At 47.7% G+C, this 16758-nt stretch overlaps 1 protein-coding gene across 1 annotated transcript; it reads left to right on the top strand.

Annotated features, from left to right (window-relative positions):
• The first annotated feature begins 6149 nt into the window (after positions 1-6149).
• LOC136458686 (putative receptor protein kinase ZmPK1) lies at positions 6150-16515 on the top strand. Its single transcript, XM_066458610.1, has 2 exons — positions 6150-7570; positions 15444-16515. Exons 1-2 carry the CDS (start codon positions 6150-6152, stop codon positions 16513-16515), a joined length of 2493 nt encoding a protein of 830 aa, XP_066314707.1.
• Positions 16516-16758: the final 243 nt, after the last annotated feature.

Here is a 16758-nt window from a genome sequence, read left to right as displayed (position 1 = left end):
GGTTGAGGGTCATTTGGACTTACTCAACTCATGATTGAACCACCTCTAGCAAGGGATCTCCAAGCTTCCACCAAAATCCACAAATTAGACCCCTAGGAAAATCCATAAATCAAGAACAAATCTCTCAAGCTCACCATAATTGGGTTGAAGATGTTGATGAGTTCCATACGGGGGTGCTGATGCTTCTCCTCTTCTCTTTCCTCTCCTCCTCCATGCCCTTCTTCACTCCTTTCTCTCTCTAGTTCTAGGGTTCTTCCTTGTTCATAAGAGTTAGAGAGAGAGAGAGGGAGAGGGTTGTAAATGAATGGATGAGGGAGAGAGTGGGTGAAAGGGTGTGTTTTCTGTTGAAGGCTTGTTCAACTCGTGCTGACATGTGGGTCCACTTCCACAATTGGAAAACAGCCCAATTCCACTTAATCCTATTCTGGTTCAACTCCTGTCGGATGATCCGATAACCTGGCGGACGGTCCAGCGGTCTCTGTCTTTGCTGAATTGATTGAGTCACCGGTTGGTTGGTTATTGGTGACCAATACATTGCTCTTGAGTAGTTCCTTAGAACTGAGTGAGTGTCGATGATGTCAACAGAATGAACTCTAATCTAACTAGAGGTTCTCTTCCTCCATGTCAGGTGGCATGGGTGAAACCTAGTTAGGCCCACTGGATGCCCAGGCACCCAGGACAAAATCGAAATTACCATATTAGTAGAAATATTTCACCCTTTGTGCACCCCCTTGGCCCAAAACGAGGCACCCCCACCGACCCAAACCCACAACGCAGGTTGCTTCCAGGAGAAGGGGACGGGAAACATCCCCGCGCGGCAGCGTGTGAGTTCATGAGGGCCGAGGAGGCCACGACGTTTTGCCTAACGCAGCGAGCCAACGACGCCGATGGCAGCAGCGATGCGACTCGCCGATGACGCTCTCTGCTGACGCCTACGCCCGTCCCCTTCCCGGCTTCCCTGTCGTCGAGCTGAGCCAAGCGCCTAACGGCCGCGGCAACCGAGCGGCAAGCACCCTCGCCCTCATGGCCTCATGGCCTCTCTCTATTCTAGTCCAAAAGAAAAGGCAAGGCATCAAACCATCAATATATTTATCTTGTATTTCAATCAATTTAAGCCTCACATCCGATTTCGGTTCTTGCTGATTATATGTTGAAATTGAGTAGCATGCAGCCCTGCAGGTTTAGGGTTAGTGTGTTAATTAGGGTTTTCTCTTTTTTATATATGTATACATTTATGATAGTATGGATCTGCAATTTGATTATGCTTGCAAATGATAGGTAATCATGGAGAGGTTTTATAAACGAAAAGCTCAAGACATAGACAGTGCCAACAATAACAGAAATTCATGTCTAGATGATCTCAATTGGGAAGAGGAGATTAAATATGACCCAGGCTTGAGGAAACAAATTGATGCTTACCATCCTAACCATAGAGAAAAGGTCAGAAGAAAATATTTGGAGAATGGACCTTGCCAGCCTCGCACATGTAATTTTCCTGTTTTAGATATTAGAGACAAGCCGAGAAGATTTATCCCGAAATGGTTTGATGAGTTTGGAAGTTGGCTTGAATATAGTGAGTCAAAGGATAGAGCATATTGCTTTTGTTGTTTCTTATTTAGAGAAAAGAAGGATGCAGGATATGAATCATTTGTAGTTAATGGTTGGAATGGTTATCATAGGAAAGGAAGGTTAAAGTCACGTGTTGGTGATGTTGGTGGCTTACACTATAATGCAATGAAGAAGTACAATGATTTGTTATAAAGAAAGCAACACATAGATGTTGCTTACAATTAGATAAGTGAGGCTGCTAAGAAGGCTTATTTTATTTGGTTGAATGGATCCATTGATACTGCTAGGCTGTTGTTGAAGCAAGGATTGCGTTTTCGTGGCCATGATGAGTCAATAGAATCCCACAACAAGGGGAATTTTAAGGAGTTTTATGATTGCTTAGCACAACATGATACAGAGTTACGGAGGGCGGTGAGTACAAATGCTGCAGCTAATAGTAGTTTGCTTGCTCTTGAAATTCAGAGGGACATTGTTGAATGTTTTACAAATGAGATTGTGCACTCTATCCTTGAAGAACTTGGGAATGACGTGTTTTGCTTGCTAGTTGATGAGTCAAGAGATGTTTCTTGCAAAGAACAAATGGTTGTGGTCTTGAGGTATGTTGATAAATGTGGGGTCGTGAAAGAGAGGTTTGTTGGCCTTGTGCATGTGACTGAAACAACTTCTTCCCACTTGAAGTCATCTATTGATTCTCTACTTGCAAAGTTCAAACTCAGCTTGAAGCAAGTTCGAGGCCAAGGATACGATGGTGCTAGCAATATGCAAGGTGGGTTCAATGGCTTGCAATCATTGATCATGAGAGAAAGTAAAATAGCTTATTATGTGCATTGCTTTGCTCACCAACTTCAGTTAGTCATTATGGCAGTTGTGAGAAAACATAAGGGTGTAAGCAATTTCTTAAACATGATTTCTATCTTATTAAATGTGGTGGGTGGGTTAGCTAAGAGAAGAGATATGATTAGAGATATTAATCATGAACAAGTCAAGAAGGCACTAGGTTGTGGGCAACTTGAGACCGGGACTGGGTTAAATCAAGAGCAATGCCTTCAAAGACCTGGAGATACTCGTTGGAGTTCTCATTATAAAACTCTCAAGAGTTTAGTCAACATGTTTCGTACAATAGTTGAAGTGCTAAAAGTTGTTGAAAAGGATGACATAGATTGGAAAAATAGAGATCAAGCATAAAATCTTCTGGTATACTTCAAATCTTTTGACTTTGCCTTTTATTTGCATCTCATGTTGACTACCTTAACTGCCACAAATACCTTGTCATTAGCGTTGCAACGCAAGGATCAAGACATTGTAAATGCCATTGGGTGTGTGAAAGCAACTAGACTCCATTTGGGTGATCTTAGAAGAGATCAATGTTGTCTTCTTTTTGTTAAATGGTGAGTGTTATGTTTGGACCAAAATCTCATCTCTATTGCTAGAAGTCGAATTTGATATTAAAATATGGTAGTTGCACATTAGTTATGCTATTTTTGATTGAACGTCATATCGGTTAGTGTAGTTATGAATTAAGTGGTGCACCCCCATCATTTTGCTCTAGCTTCGCCCCTATCGGGTGGGTTAGCGGATTCTCGGTGCTTCACCTTACGTACATAATGTGGGTTTCTGCAGAAACTTTCAGTAGTTGACTTTTCTTGATATCCAAAAATGACTACCTAGGTTGTAACGGAATTCAAGTCGTTACACTGGCGCCGCGGGATCATTCGCTCCATAAGAAATAGGTGAACGGCCGCTGAAATGGATTTTGCGTAAAAACACCAAGCCACGCCATTGCTTCTATACAGAAAAGGATGAATGAAGTCAATCTTCAGGACTTGGGTGTATCTTTGTTGTCATGTTTAGACCAGTTTCAATAGGGGTTTTATAAAAGTTTTATAGGCATTAAATAATTTGATATGACATAGTATAAATGAAGAGAGACAATAAAAAATTTATGGAATGAAATGAGTCTCATATGAATAAAATTTGTTCACACTATTTTCAATACATTGGAGTCTTTAAAACTGAGATGTGAAACCTCCGCTGAAGGTGGCATTATGATACACAATTCAAACGAAGTGCATGGACCAATCAATGAATCAAGTGGGCTATGGAATCGCGTGTACGTTGCCTTTTTCGATCGGACCAGACAATTAACAAATGGCCCGGTTGCTATTTTTTGACTACTAATAATAATGCATTTTCTGAAATCATATTTATATATAATATCGATTCAATAATCTCGAATGGTTGTTCGAATCCCGTGTGCAATACCGTACACGCATTCGCCTCGCAACCAGTGGCGGATTTGATAAGCGCTGGCTAGGAAAGCTAACGCACTACGCCTACTACTAATTGCAGTTGCAGTACTTTTTTTTTTGCGAGGTGCTACTTGCAGTACTTTTTATGACCAGCCACGTACTATTCTGATCTATGTGCGTGATCCGTGGTTTGGTGGCGGCCTAACCTGCCTAATCGAATATTTCGGGCTTGTTTCTTTCAAGTTTCAACACAAGTCTATTCCCATTCGAGTCAAGCTTAGCTCGCCTTTTGGTCCGGTCGTGTGCAATCTGCAATGGATCCGCGTAAGCACACATATACAGCTGGTTGAAATTGTTTTGTTGTGAGAGAAAAATAATGTAGATTCTAGCTGATAAGCCGGCTGATAAGTTCAAGTGAACAGACCCATGAGATCGACGCGGCATAGATTAGTTATTCAGGGGATATCAGCAGTGCTGAAAATAAGGGTATCATAAGCTTGCTAAGACCGACCAGATAGTGATACATTACCTGCAGCCTCATTGGTTTCTTGCATCTAGCTGAGGCAAGTTCGTCAAATGCATGCGACATCTGCGTAAATTGGTTACCTGAATATTAGTTTGAGACTATCTCAGCAGATGCAAAAGAAGGGCATCACTCGTCCTTCACGGACAAATACTACTACCTAGTCACTTGAATTCCCTGGCATTAATGGAATCTACTACAATCACATACGGTGTATGCACCTACGAACGATGTGATTATCTGATGGGCAGCACTAGCACCCGCACGTCTGGACGTCTGCGTCCATCCAGACATCTGCGGCTACTCCGCCCCGTCCACTAGGATTCGCGTGCTGCTCACGCCGCGCTCGCATCCGAACCGTCCGCTTTAGATCCACTGGCTACACTGCTCGGATGACTTGCCCCCGCCTCTTCCATATCGGAACGACGCTCGACTCTTTCAGGCTGCCCAGAAGACTCGTCCCACCTCTTCCACAACAGCACCGCGCGGCCCGTGCCTCCTTCCCACACCGCCAGTGGCGTCCTGCACCACGTGTCGGTGGCCACGGCTTGGCCCTACCCGCCCTCATGGACACAAACGCCGGCGGTCTGCACTTGCAAAATAAAACACTTGAATGCAACATACTTTTGAAACATTTAGAACATACGTTTGCAATATGTGTGTGAAACATATGCAACATCCAGATAAAATAATTGCAACATGAAAAAACACTTACTGCAACATAAGACTAAAACGGCTGAAACATTTGGAACATATTGTTGCAACAAATGTGTGAAAACATATGCAATATCCAGATAAAAAACGATTGCAACATACGTCTAGAAACAGATGAAATATTTTGAACAAACGCTTGCAACATGCTTCTGAAACACTTATAACATATGCAATATGTGCAACATCCCCTGATCTACTTTTGCAACATCCATAAGAAACAACTGCAACATACCTTTAAAACGACTGAAACACCGGAAACACATATTTGCAACATAGGGGAGGGGAAGCCTGGGTCGGTCGATTCTAGTTGTTGGGGTCAGAGCCGGCGGCGAGCGGCGGAGCACGAGCACCAGCGCCACCAGTACCGGGCTTGGCTCGGCGACGACGGTGGGGGATGGGGGCCGAGGAGCGCCATGGCCGCTGGGTGTGGGGAGGGCGCCGCGCCGGGGTGGAGAGCCGCCCACTCCCCTGCAACACAGCCGCACCACCTCCATGATCTCGCCGGAGGCATGGATCTCGCTCCTACTCCGTGGATCTCGCTGGGGTGGGAGAGAGGGCCGTCAGATCTGCGGGCGTTGGGGGCTCCCAGTGGAAGAGGACGCCGGGCGTTGGTGTGTTGCGGCAGGGGATGAGGAGTGTGGAAGGGGTAAGAGTAGGAGCGGAGCGAGACGTGCTTGAGTTGATTTTGTTTTTTAAATGGCTCCGTGGAAGGGGTAAGGGTAGCAGCGGAGCGAGACGTCTTGAGTTGATTTTGTTTTTTAAATAGCTCTGGTACCGAGGAGTGATTGTGTTGTCCTTTCACTTAGAAGACGAGCTACGCATGCGACAGTAAGGGAAGCGAGGCGTCTGATCTTCCGGACGCATTACCGTTATCTGAGGGAAGACCAATACTGACATCGCGACGTGTCAAACGGTACGCATGCGTCCATACAATACAATCCAAGAATGTACGACTGGACGACCAAGAGCTAGACCTCCATGACCATCTCACCTAAATAAATCTCTTAAACTACACGCCCGCGCGCGTCACTCGTCTGTCCGTCGAGATTATTATATATAGAGTTAAGTTAGGGACAAAGAATACTTCCAAATCAATGGTTCTTCACCTAGCTTACATGCTATCATTTGTTTCCATGCCAGCAAAACAGTGTAGAATGATGCGAAAATCCCCCCGTCTAGCCATCCTGATTTCTCTGGTCTCTCTTCTGCTGTGCTCGTCGGCGTCGGCACAGCACACGCTGGGCGCCGGCTCCTCCCTGTCCGTGGAAGACCACGCGCGGCCGTTCCTGGTGTCCCCCGACGCCACCTTCTCCTGCGGCTTCCTGGAGGCCGGCAACAACGCCTTCTCCTTCTCCGTCTGGTACACCGACGCAGCGAACAAGACCGCCGTCTGGACGGCGAATCCCGACGCGGCCGTGAACGGCAGGGGATCCAGGATCTCGTTCCGTCGCGACGGGGGCCTGGCCCTCTCCGGCGCCAACGGGACGACGGTGTGGAAGAGCAAGACGAGCGGCGCGGGTCTCTCTATCTCCCTCCTCGACTCCGGAAACCTCGTCATCTCGGACCTGTCGAGCGGCCGCACCCTGTGGCAAAGCTTCGACTGGCCGACGGACACGCTGGTCCCGTCGCAGCGGCTTACCAAGGACACCACGCTGGTGGCCAGGTACTTCTACCTCTACTACGACAACGACAACGTGCTGCGGCTCCGCTACGACGGCCCCGACATGTCGAGCATCTACTGGCCGAACCCGGATTACGGCGTGCTCCCCAACGGCCGTACGCTCTACAACAGCTCGAGGATCGCTGTCCTCGACGACACCGGCGTCTTCCTGTCTAGCGACAACCTGCGAGTCGTCACCTCCGACCTGGGCCGCCCCGGAGTCAAGAGACGGCTGACCATCGATCCGGACGGCAACCTGAGAATCTACAGCCTGGACTCGTCGACCGGGGGCTGGACGGTGACATGGGCGGCGATGGCGCAGGCGTGCTCCGCGCACGGGCTGTGCGGCCGGAACGCGATCTGCGTGTACCAGCCGAGCCTCAGATGCTTGTGCGTGCCCGGTCACGAGACGGTCGACCGGCACGACTGGCGACAAGGTTGCAGACCCATGTACAGCGTCCCCAACTGCAGCCAAGCGGCGCCGCCGGAGCAGCGGTTCAAGTTTGTCGAGGTGCCGCACACCGACTTCTACGGCTACGACGTGGGGTACAACGCCTCCTCTGATACGTTCGAGCACTGTAAGAAGCTATGCTTGGAGATATGCTCGTGCGCCGCCTTCTCCTACCGGCCGTTCGAAGGCCGAGGCGTCTGCTACCTGAAAGGCTTCCTCTACAACGGCTACACGTCTCTAAACTTCAACGGCAACATCTACCTCAAAGTACCAATCGGTTTCGATGCCTCGGCTCAGTCAGTCTCTGCACGTAGCTCCGAAGGCCTTGCTTGCAATCCTGACGGTCCCGAGATCGTCCAAGGAACTCCAGACACGTTCCGGGCATCCAGAAACAACGCCAAATGGTCGAGAAAATTGCTATAATGGGACTCCAAAGAACTGGCTTCGCTAAAATAGGAATCCTAACATTTGCTTCTCTAAAATCGGACTCCAAACATTAACAATTTGTTTTCCATGACATTTTGATACTTTTAATCATATTTGGGTTCTTAAATACGTGTATTTTTCTTTAATGATCGTATTACCCTTTTGTCTAATCTCATCTATCGATTCATCTACCTGTACGGAAACAAACGAGACCGACGTCTTCCTCTCCGTCACGTACGAGACACGCCGCCGCCCGCTGCTCACCCGCCAACTGCCGGCCGCCGCCTCTCCTTCCCTCCCCACGCCGCCTTCTCCTCTCCATGGATGGAGAGCCTCCGCCCGACGGAGTCCGTGGAGGGCCGTCGGCCATGGACAACGAAGCTGCGCCTGGTGCCCTAGACGAGGCTGCGCCTGGTGCCCTAGTCGCGGCGGCGCGTGGAGGGCTCAACGTCGCTCCTGGTTGCCATCCCGCGGAGCTCGGAGGCCTCGCCGCCGCTCCTGGTGGCCATCTCGCGGCGCTAGGAGAGCTGGCCGCGGCGCCTGAAGGCCATCCCGTCGAGGTTGGTGCTGGAGGCCTGGCCGCTGCTGATGGTGGTCTGGCCACGGCTACTGGTGCCCTGGCCGCGGCTCCTGGTGGCCTGGCCGCCCAGGCCGGAGCAGCTGATGGCCTTCCACAGCTTGCCATGGAGAACACCAACAATGCTGTAGCCCTAGCAAGAGCATTGCTGCCTGCTGCTCCTCTTCCGGCAATAGAGTACAACCTTCCTGTTCTTCAAGTGGAAAGGTAGTGATAACTTATTTATTTTGGGATACATGTGAATTTATTAGGGCGTTAACCACAGTACTCACCCATCACTTTTTTTATATGACATTAGGTATCAATTTGCCACAATTTTAGGGCTATAGTGTGAAGGGGGTCGTGTATGCAAGCGTAGTGTAGTGTATACATAATTTTTCTTGAGAGCTGCTAGCTTCAGCTTGTTGGTGCACAGCTCATAAAAGTAACTTGTACTTGTAATATGTTTGCTTGTCATTTATATTAAATAAAATCAAAGTTGTTGTTGGATCTGAAGTATTTATAGTTATCTTCTTCCTGTCTACTTTATGTCGTTATTATGCAGTTCCCAAATAAATAATTAGTGCACATCATTTATATTAAACATATAATTAGCGCTTGTTTTATTACACTAATATGTCCCTATTATGCAGTTCCCAAATAAATAATGTGGAAAATATGGAAAGAGTTGATTGGGCTACCATACAAATAGTTGAGACTCATGATGATGAAGGTCGAATTCAACTTATGAGTGAGAGTCAGATGTGTGAGATTTTAGGCTTGACAGATGAGGGCACACCAAATATATCTATACAGGGATTTGATCGTCGAATGGATGAACAAGGCAATGATAATGACCATGGGGAAGATGTTGATGGTGCTGCCATTCCTACTAATGACGACGTACCAGGTGAGATGATCATTTCATATGACAAGAACAACCCATGCATGGAGGTAGGGACACAGTACCCAACAATGGAAGAGTTCAAGCTGGCAGTTCGCCAATTCGCCATCAAGAAGGAGTTCCATTTAGGAGTAGAGAAGTCATGTAAGAAGAGATATAGGGCTTATTGCAATTCTAGTGATGAGATGACTGGCCCTTTGTCGGTGCGGGACCCACGGGATACCCCGCAAGGAAGGGAGAAGAACTAGCCTAACTAGGATTCTTCCCCTGTAATCTTAGTAGTAGTAGTATTCTGTAATCCTACTAGGAACTCTCATTGTAAACCGACTAGGACTCTGGTCTCCTGACTATATAAAAGAGGGCAGGGCTCCTTGGATCGGGAGTTCAGACAACAATTATACAACACGACACTTTACGATCAATCCAACGCAAAGGCTAACGCCGACTAGACGTAGGATTATTACTCGATCAAAGATCGAGGGTCCGAACTAGGATAAATCGACTGTCTCTTGCGTTAACCGTCGAGTTCCGCATACGCTGAAGCGCGAACAAACTGCCCCGGGTACCCCCGTGGCAGGCTATCGGTGGTAAAACATCGACAGCTGGCGCGTCAGGTAGGGGCTTTTGGCGAATTTGCACCCGAGAGCTCGATGGACCTCGACAACATGATCTTCTCGACGGGATCAACCTTCATCTTTGGTTCATGGATCTGCGAGGCAGGCAACGACGGCAAGCTCTAAGGCCGTCTCCTCGAAGATTTAGATCATCATCAGGACTTTTCCATTTCGGCGACAACGACAGATCAGCTTGCCGGAAGATTCGCGCAGCTCGTAATGTCCAATCCAACTCGGATTCCACGACTTCACGCATCCGATTCAAACTCGAGTTCCGCTTCTGAGACGAAGTCTTATCCGAGTTCTTTTGGAAAACCGAGTTCTTTTCTGACAAAGCTCCAGAACATGACGTCAACCTATCAAGAATACTACCCGGAGTACACTCGGAGAACTTCAAAGAAGTCGGGTCCTCTTCCGTTCGGACTCCACAACATGGCAACATCTTATCAGACACGGCCGAAAGGATTCCTCGATACGGTGCTTAGAATGCCACTAAAGGGAGCCCAGGAAGGTCTTGTTTTAACTATAACATCTCAAGACTGCATTGTTCACTGGCCAGGTACCGTTCCTGAGGATGACGGCACCTAACTAGTCGACGATACGATAACAACAACTCTACCCTACCAAGAAGGAGATTCGATCTATGACCTTGAAAACTCTACTGAAGTTATCAACAGCTCTAGCAGTACGGAAATCAACGACGATGACAGAACAACTCACGCTAGAGAAGTATTCATGATTCGATGCCCTCGATCACCATTAGTCCCCCCAGAGGCACCCGACGTCAGGTCTTCAGATGAATCCGAATCCAACATTGCATTTATCCAGGGGCACGATGGTGAGACTGAGAGTCAGAGGCAAGCCAGAGAGAGAAAGAACAATTTGAAACAAGGACGTCAGCGCCATGCTAAGCAGCAAAAGGACACTTAGATCAAATATGAGTCAGATCTAGCCGAGTACAATAGAAGAAAATCAGAGCGAGAGGTCGAAGAAGGACGAGCAGCGAATACACCCTACGATAAGATCCGAGAAGCACTAGAAGAACTCAGGGCGACCTCATATCCCAATGAAAAATAAGAACAGCTTCGGTACTCGAAGCCAAGGTTCTCTCGCGCCTTCAGAGGCTGAACACGGCGACGAAGAAAGCTCGAGACAATATCGAAGCTGGTCAAACCATGCTGTTTCAGAGTACTTATCCTATCAAGAAATGGCTGGATCGCCTGAACCTCAGTCGTCGTCATAGGGTTCTTATCCCATCGGTCATTAACTAAGGGACCAGATCCAGAGTGAACAACAAGAGAAGGAATCAGATTGGCGGCGTAAAACCAGTCGGCACGCCAATCCCTCACAGAATCAACTAGGTCATAGTCAAAGAACTTGCTCTTAAGACCCTGGCGAAATTGAATCCCACAACCACCAAGAACACTGGTGTCTTCGTGATGGGGTTGGGGTTTCAGACGAAAGAAGTAGCGAAAGAGAGAAAGAGAAGGGGGAATTCCTAGGAAAGTTTCACAAAGATGAACAAAAACAGAAAGGTGAAGGACTGCATTGGGAGCAAGATAATTCAGGCTAATCCCAAAATAGTTGAGAAATTAATGAAGAAAGGCAGAGGCAGGAAGGCAAAGCCCAGCACGGATGAAGGAGACGAAAAGAACGATCTCACCAGGACCTGGAGCAGGGACCCGATGCTCGCCTGGAACTCTCCATTCAGCAATGTCCTTGCTCTAGATCAAACTATCGCTGACAAGTTCCCGAAGCTGATCTTCAGTTGTCATCGGAGTCGGCCAAGCCTTCTGGGCAGCCCTCATGGCCACGAACTCTTGGTTCTCAATCACGGAAAGTGATGATTCCTCGTCCACGAAGGTTGCCTAGGACTTGCTAGCGGCCTTCTTCCTACCCATGTACTAAAGGAGGCAAGAAGGAACTAGGGGAAGAGAAGGCTTGGATGGCAGCGCTAAGATGGCGGCGGTAATGGCGACGGTGGATTTCTGAAAGCTAGGGTTTCAAGGCAAGAGAAGGGCAGTAAAGAAAAAGAAGATGAAAGGTCTTTAAATAGATTTTACAGCGATAAAAACGGCCCATCAGGCCCGTTAAAGCACGGTGTGAGAACACAACGGTCCATTTACTGACACAGCTAAAATAACGGAGGACACAAATCCACACAACGGTATAATTCAATGGGTAGATTTTAGACTTATCCATCCAGCACTATGGCGGAGTTATCAGATTACTACAAAAACAACCCGTCAACCATGAAGAAACGAAGGGCTACCTCACAAGGAACATAAGAACCCGGTTCTTACGGAAAGAACTCGGGAATCTCATGAACAACCAAGACTACAGCAGAAAAATAAATGACAACTCAGAAGATAAGATTCTTTCTATTATAAATGACTTCAAAAGATACAAGATTACACATCTTACAAGACCCAACGAACTCGGAACTACGACAGGCAAGTAGCAAAAAGGAACCCGGAAACAACTAGGCTCTGGAACGACTACATGTTCCAAATCACTACTCGGTAGAACAAACCGCACTCAGCCACACTGTTTTTTCTTCAAAGGACGGACGCAGTGCACTCAAGGCGGAAATTAGCAGAACGACAGGACAACATGAAGCAGAGAAGGCCGTTAGGCATCTGTCTACCCAAGTCCGATATGATGCTGGATATGGTGTTGATCTGCACCGGACAGTCTCAAGACAAGCGGCGAGGATCAACCTAGAACTGCCAGATGAAGGAACGAAGCCCACATCACAAGACTTCCTCCAACTACTGCCATGTACATCCTGGTACATTGCTGCTGTGGGATTAGTCTACCTCTAATCCCTATCACAAGACTTCCTCTAACTACGACAAGACATACGAGAGCTACAAAATGCGGCCGGGGCTGCTCTACCTCACAAACTACCATATTCATGACTATGGAGACTTCAGAACAAGCAACAAAATGCTCAACGAATCAAAACAGCACTCCAGGAGGGTATTTATAGACTGAAGGAGCGGTGCACATGGACCAGGAGCACCAACAAAACAAGCCTAACAAAGGACACAGTGAAAAGACAGAATTCAATGAAAGAGGACTCAGGCGTAAAGGAACAGTACTCAACAACAAGCATATTCGGGAGAATATACCAACACAGTATAACCCATGAACAAAAGGCATTTACACTCAACCACAACCATACAACTACATCTGACAATAGCAGACTACCAGAGAATACGCCAAGACACTGCGTCCGAGTTCTTCCTAAACAAAACAACCCGGATATATGCTCGGGGGCTGCAAAAGGAAAGGTATACAGTTCTTTCGAACAACTCAGATTCAAGACCCTCCAACTTTTTGTTCCAAATAGCAAGAGGCTCGGGGGCTACACTCAGTGAGTGCACTTTTTTCTTCAAAAAAGCGCACGTCACTCAGAAGACTTCTTCAAGACAGACGACTTCAAGGCCACAAGATAAAAAGAACCCGGACATAGCTATATCCGAGCTCTTTTCGATAAAAAGAACCCGGACATAGCTAAATCCGAGCTCTTTTCAACAAACAAACCGGGTATATGCTCGGGAGTCTTTCGACGAAGAATCAGGGAGATTTCAAGAAAAGACCCTCAAGCTCTTTGTGCCAAAAAGCAAGAGGCTCGGGGGCTACATCCAAATGGGGGTACTTTTTTATTCAAAAAGGTACACACCACGTGAAGATCTCACGAAGTGCTGCATGGTTTCGCTCAAGAAAGCACTCGGACGACGTTTGTTCCTGCTCGACAAGACTTGAAGGAACAAGACGAGGCTTCTAAAACTCAACCATAAAGTGCTCGGAGGCTTGTCGGTGCGGGACCCACGGGATACCCCGCAAGGAAGGGAGAAGAACTAGCCTAACTAGGATTCTTCCCCTGTAATCTTAGTAGTAGTATTATTCTGTAATCCTACTAGGAACTCTCATTGTAAACCGACTAGGACTCTGGCCTCCTGACTATATAAAGGAGGGCAGGGCTCCTTGGACCGGGAGTTCAGACAACAATTGTACAACACGATACTTTACGATCAATCCAACGCAAAGGCTAACACCGACTGGACGTAGGATTATTACTCGATCAAAGATCGAGGGTCCGAACCAGGATAAATCGAATGTCTCTTGCGTTAACCGTCGAGTTCCACATACGCTGAAGCCCGAACAAACTGCCTCGGGTACCCCCGTGGCAGGCTATCGGTGGTAAAACATCGACACCCTTGTCCTTGGGAGATAAATGGCAACAAACTGGATGGTTGCGCAACTGTGGAGGTGAATAATTTTTTGTATGACTTCATTCATTGTTCTTGTTATGTAAATTAATATCATTTTTTTGTTTTGCAGGTAACTGTTTTAGTTGATAAACATGAATGTGTGTCTAGCCAGAGGATGCCGGTTACAACTCCAAGTTGCAAGTGGGTATGTAGCAAGGCTGTGGATATCCTTAGAGTTCAACCAAACATTGGTACTAAGGAACTGCAAACGAGGTTGGAGAATGATCTGAATAATAAATGTACAATTGGTTATGACACTGTATGGCGGGGTAAACAAAGAGCTCTTGAGCAGGTTTATGGCAAATGGTCAGAAAGTTTTGAGCTATTGTTTAGGTGGAAGGCCGATGTGATGAAGCGGAGTCCTAGGAGTGTCGTTGAGATTGATGTTCTTGAGGTGGATGGTGAGGTATATTTCCACCATTTTTTCTGTGCCCTTAAACCATGCATTGATGGTTTTTTAGAAGGTTGTAGGCCTCATTTGAGCGTAGATGCTACAGCACTTAATAGGAGGTGGAATGGTCACTTGGCTGCAGCTGTAGCAGTTGATGGTCACAATTGGATGTATCCAGTGGCTTATGGCTTCATGGCTTCGGAAACAACAGACAACTGGACTTGGTTCATGGAACAATTGAAGAAAGCTATAGGTGATCCTCCACTCCTTGCTGTTTGTTCTGATGCTTGCAAGGGCTTGGAGAACGCAGTGAAGAATGTATTCCCCAAGGCAGAGCAAAGGGAATGCTTTTATCATATGGTTAGAAACTTCAAGAAAAGATTTAGAGGGTTTGGCCAGATATATCCTGCTGCAATGGCTTACAGAGAGAATATTTTCTATGACAATATAGCAAAAATGTTAATTGAATCCGCCAAAAAAGATGACTCCAAAGAGAAAACTACACATTGGATGATGAGTTAATTTAGTTGTGATGAGATGTAAACTCAAGATTTATTTCATATGACTTTGATCTCGTTTGGAACTACATTATTGTCTTCTGAGATGAACATGTTTATGTTGTTTATGCTACAAACATGGTTTTACGAGATGAACTTGTTTATGCTAAATTCTTGTTATTATATATTGCTTGTAATTGTATATGAATCACTTTGTTAATTTATGCTGTTATATAACCGTACATGGCGGCAAGCCAGCCATGGTCACGGCCAGCCAGCCCAGGCCAGCCATGACCACGGCCAGCGACCCAGGCCAGCACGGCCGGCCAGACTGCCACCACGGCAACCAGCAAGCCAGCCAGCACGGCAGCCAGCACGGCAACAAGGCAACTAGCCCAGGCCAGCCAAGTAGCGGCAGCTAGCAAAGCCACGCACGGTGTTTAATGACTAAGGTAAAATAGTTATTTCAGGGAACAAATACATGTATTTAGATAAGAAAAGAGATTAAAAGGATCAAATGTTATGAAAAACAAGAAATAAATGTTTGAAGTCCCATTTTAAAGAAGCAAACGTTATGATTCCTATTTTAGCGAAATGACTTCTTTGAAGTCCCATTATAGCCAATTTCTCCAAATGGTCGTACCTGTTTGCGTTCGCCGGAGTGCTGGGAGTTCTTGATATTATCTTCATTGGAACAAGCTGGTGGTTTCTCTCCAGCAAGCAGAGCATACCCAGCTCGCTAGAGGCAGGGTACAGGATGGTCACGGGCCAATTCAGGAGGTTCACGTACCGGCAACTCAAGGACGCGACGGGGAACTTCAAGGAAGAGCTCGGCCGAGGCGGCTCCGGCGTCGTGTACCGCGGCGTGCTCGACAAAGGGAAGGTGGTGGCCGTGAAGAAGCTGACGAACGTGGCGGGGGGCGACGAGGAATTCTGGGCGGAAATGACGTTGATCGGACGGATCAACCACATCAACCTCGTCAGGATCTGGGGCTTCTGCTCCCAGGGCAAGCACAAGCTGCTGGTGTACGAGTACGTGGAGAACGAGTCGCTGGACAGTCACCTGTTCGACACGGACAGGACGACGCTACCGTGGCGCGAGCGGTACAGGATCGCGCTGGGCACGGCCAGGGGCCTAGCCTACCTTCACCACGAGTGCCTCGAGTGGGTCGTCCACTGCGACGTGAAGCCGGAGAACATCCTGCTGACGCGCGAGTTCGACGCCAAGATCGCCGACTTCGGGCTGGCCAAGCTCTCCAAGAGGGACAGCGCCGCCGGCGACAGCATGCCTCTCTCTCACATGAGAGGGACGACGGGGTACATGGCGCCGGAGTGGGCGCTCAACGTTCCCATCAACGCCAAGGTGGACGTGTACAGCTACGGGATTGTGCTGCTAGAGATGGTTATGGGGTGCAGGGTGTGTGACCAGACGACGGCGGGCGGGGAGCGCCTGGAGATGTCGCAGATCGCTCAGGCGTTGAGGCAGGTGGTGGCTACCGGCAACGTCGTGCCCTTGGTGGACGGTAGGTTGCAGGGGCAGTTTAATCCTCGGCAGGCCCTGGAAATGGTGCGGATTTCCTTGTCGTGTATGGAGGATAGGACCAACCGGCCGACAATGGACGACGTTGCCAAGGCTCTCACAGCCTGCGACGACGAGGACGAGCATCCCGCATACAGGTAGAGTCATACCGTTAGGATCAAGAGATAGAAACTTTTTTTTTGTCTCATAGGATAGATTTGGAGGGTTAGTATCCTGTCAAATTTTATACAAATTATAGAATTGGAGGGTTAATATCCTGCGATGACGAGGACGAGCATCCTTCGTACAGGTAGAGTTATACACTCATACTGTTAGGATCAGAAGTGTCAATACTACTACTGTCGGGCAATAAGCATCGCAGAAGAAGCAACATGGGAGGTGGCT

Source organism: Miscanthus floridulus, chromosome 6 (genome assembly GCF_019320115.1).
Source record: "Miscanthus floridulus cultivar M001 chromosome 6, ASM1932011v1, whole genome shotgun sequence".
NCBI lineage: Eukaryota > Viridiplantae > Streptophyta > Magnoliopsida > Poales > Poaceae > Miscanthus > Miscanthus floridulus.
The sequence above is the reverse complement of the archived record's forward strand: the minus strand, read 5'-3'. Positions and strand labels throughout refer to the sequence as shown.